The sequence below is a fragment of the Austrofundulus limnaeus genome, unplaced genomic scaffold (genome assembly GCF_001266775.1).
Source record: "Austrofundulus limnaeus strain Quisiro unplaced genomic scaffold, Austrofundulus_limnaeus-1.0 Scaffold906, whole genome shotgun sequence".
Lineage (NCBI taxonomy): Eukaryota > Metazoa > Chordata > Actinopteri > Cyprinodontiformes > Rivulidae > Austrofundulus > Austrofundulus limnaeus.
This window is the reverse complement of record NW_013953308.1, coordinates 1-1,496: the sequence shown is the minus strand read 5'-3', so window position 1 is coordinate 1,496 and position 1,496 is coordinate 1. Positions and strand designations below refer to the sequence as shown.

Below are 1,496 nucleotides of genomic sequence, written 5' to 3'. Positions count from 1 at the left end.
CTAAATAATCCCAGAGTTGTTTAAAGCTAACATAAATAATCCCAGAGTTGTTTAAAGCTAACATAAATAATCCCAGAGTTGTTTGAAGTTAATATAAATAATCCCAGTGTTTAAAGTTAATATAAATAATCCCAGAGTTGTTTAAAGCTAACATAAATAATCCCAGAGTTGTTTTAAGTTAACATAAATAATCCCAGAGTTGTTTTAAGTTAACATAAATAATCCCAGAAGTGTTTAAAGTTAACATAAATAATCCCAGAGTTGTTTGAAGTTAACATAAATAATCCGAGAATTGTTTGAAGTTAATATAAATAATCCCAGAGTTGTTTAAAGCTAACATAAATAATCCCAGAGTTGTTTTAAGTTAACATAAATAATCCCAGAGTTGTTTTAAGTTAACATAAATAATCCCAGAAGTGTTTAAAGTTAACATAAATAATCCCAGAGTTGTTTAATGTTAATATAAATAATCCCAGTTGTTAGAAGTAAATCTAAATAATCCCAGAGTTGTTTAAAGTCAACAAATAATCCCAGAAGTGTTTAAAGTTAACATAAATAATCCCAGAGTTGTTTAATGTTAATATAAATAATCCCAGAATTGTTTAAAGTTAACATAAATAATCCCAGAGTTGTTTGAAGTTAACATAAATAATCCGAGAGTTGTTTGAAGTTAATATAAATAATCCCAGTTGTTAGAAGTAAATCTAAATAATCCCAGAGTTGTTTAAAGTCAACAAATAATCCCAGAAGCGTTTTTGAAGTTAACATAAATAATCCGAGAGTTGTTTAAAATTAATATAAATAATCCCAGTTGTTAGAAGTAAATCTAAATAATCCCAGAGTTGTTTAAAGTTAACATAAATAATCCCAGAGTTGTTTAATGTTAATATAAATAATCCCAGAATTGTTTAAAGTTAATATAAATAATCCCAGAGTTGTTTGAAGTTTAAACTGTCGGCTCTGAGTGGTTAATGTCTTTAAATGATTCATCTTATTTTAAAACCAGCTGATATAAAATAATCTCATAATTTCATCAGTTCAGATTAAATAAAATCTGAACAGATCTGTCGGTTTCTGCTGATAAATGTTTATAATCTCTATCATCTCTGGAAGGCAGCCCGGCAGTGACAGATAATCAGTCAAATAATCCCGGCGCTGATCTGACAGGAAGTCTAAATAAAAGAAATAAACGGGGGCGTGGCCTACCTGCGGGTCAGTTTGGAGGTCAGTTTGGAGAACAGGTTGCTGGTTCCACGGCTGCGGGTCTGGGAGAGGGGCGTGGCGTCGTGGGAAAGGGTGGGGGAGGCGGGCGGTCCGTTGTAGGTGGCGGTGCGGCGGTCTCTCAGCTGCCCACCGTGGAAGGTGCTGCGGCTCGCCGTGCCCCGGGGGAAGCGGAGGCGGTCGGGCGTGGTGGCGTTGGAGACGCTGTGGGTCGACGCCACCGGGTTCCTCTGACCGCCGGGCGACACGGCGACGCTGGAGGAGGAGGAGGAGGA

General features: G+C 36.7%; 1 protein-coding gene across 1 annotated transcript in view; it reads right to left on the bottom strand.

The window, feature by feature from the left end:
- The window catches only part of LOC106533214 (MAP/microtubule affinity-regulating kinase 3), a gene marked incomplete at its 5' end in the record, with an annotated part of 3,303 nt that extends 1,827 nt beyond the window's left edge, over positions 1–1,476 (bottom strand). The window contains 1 exon segment of the mRNA XM_014029455.1: positions 1,207–1,476. Within this exon segment, the coding sequence (XP_013884909.1) occupies positions 1,207–1,476 (270 nt within the window).
- Positions 1,477–1,496: the final 20 nt, after the last annotated feature.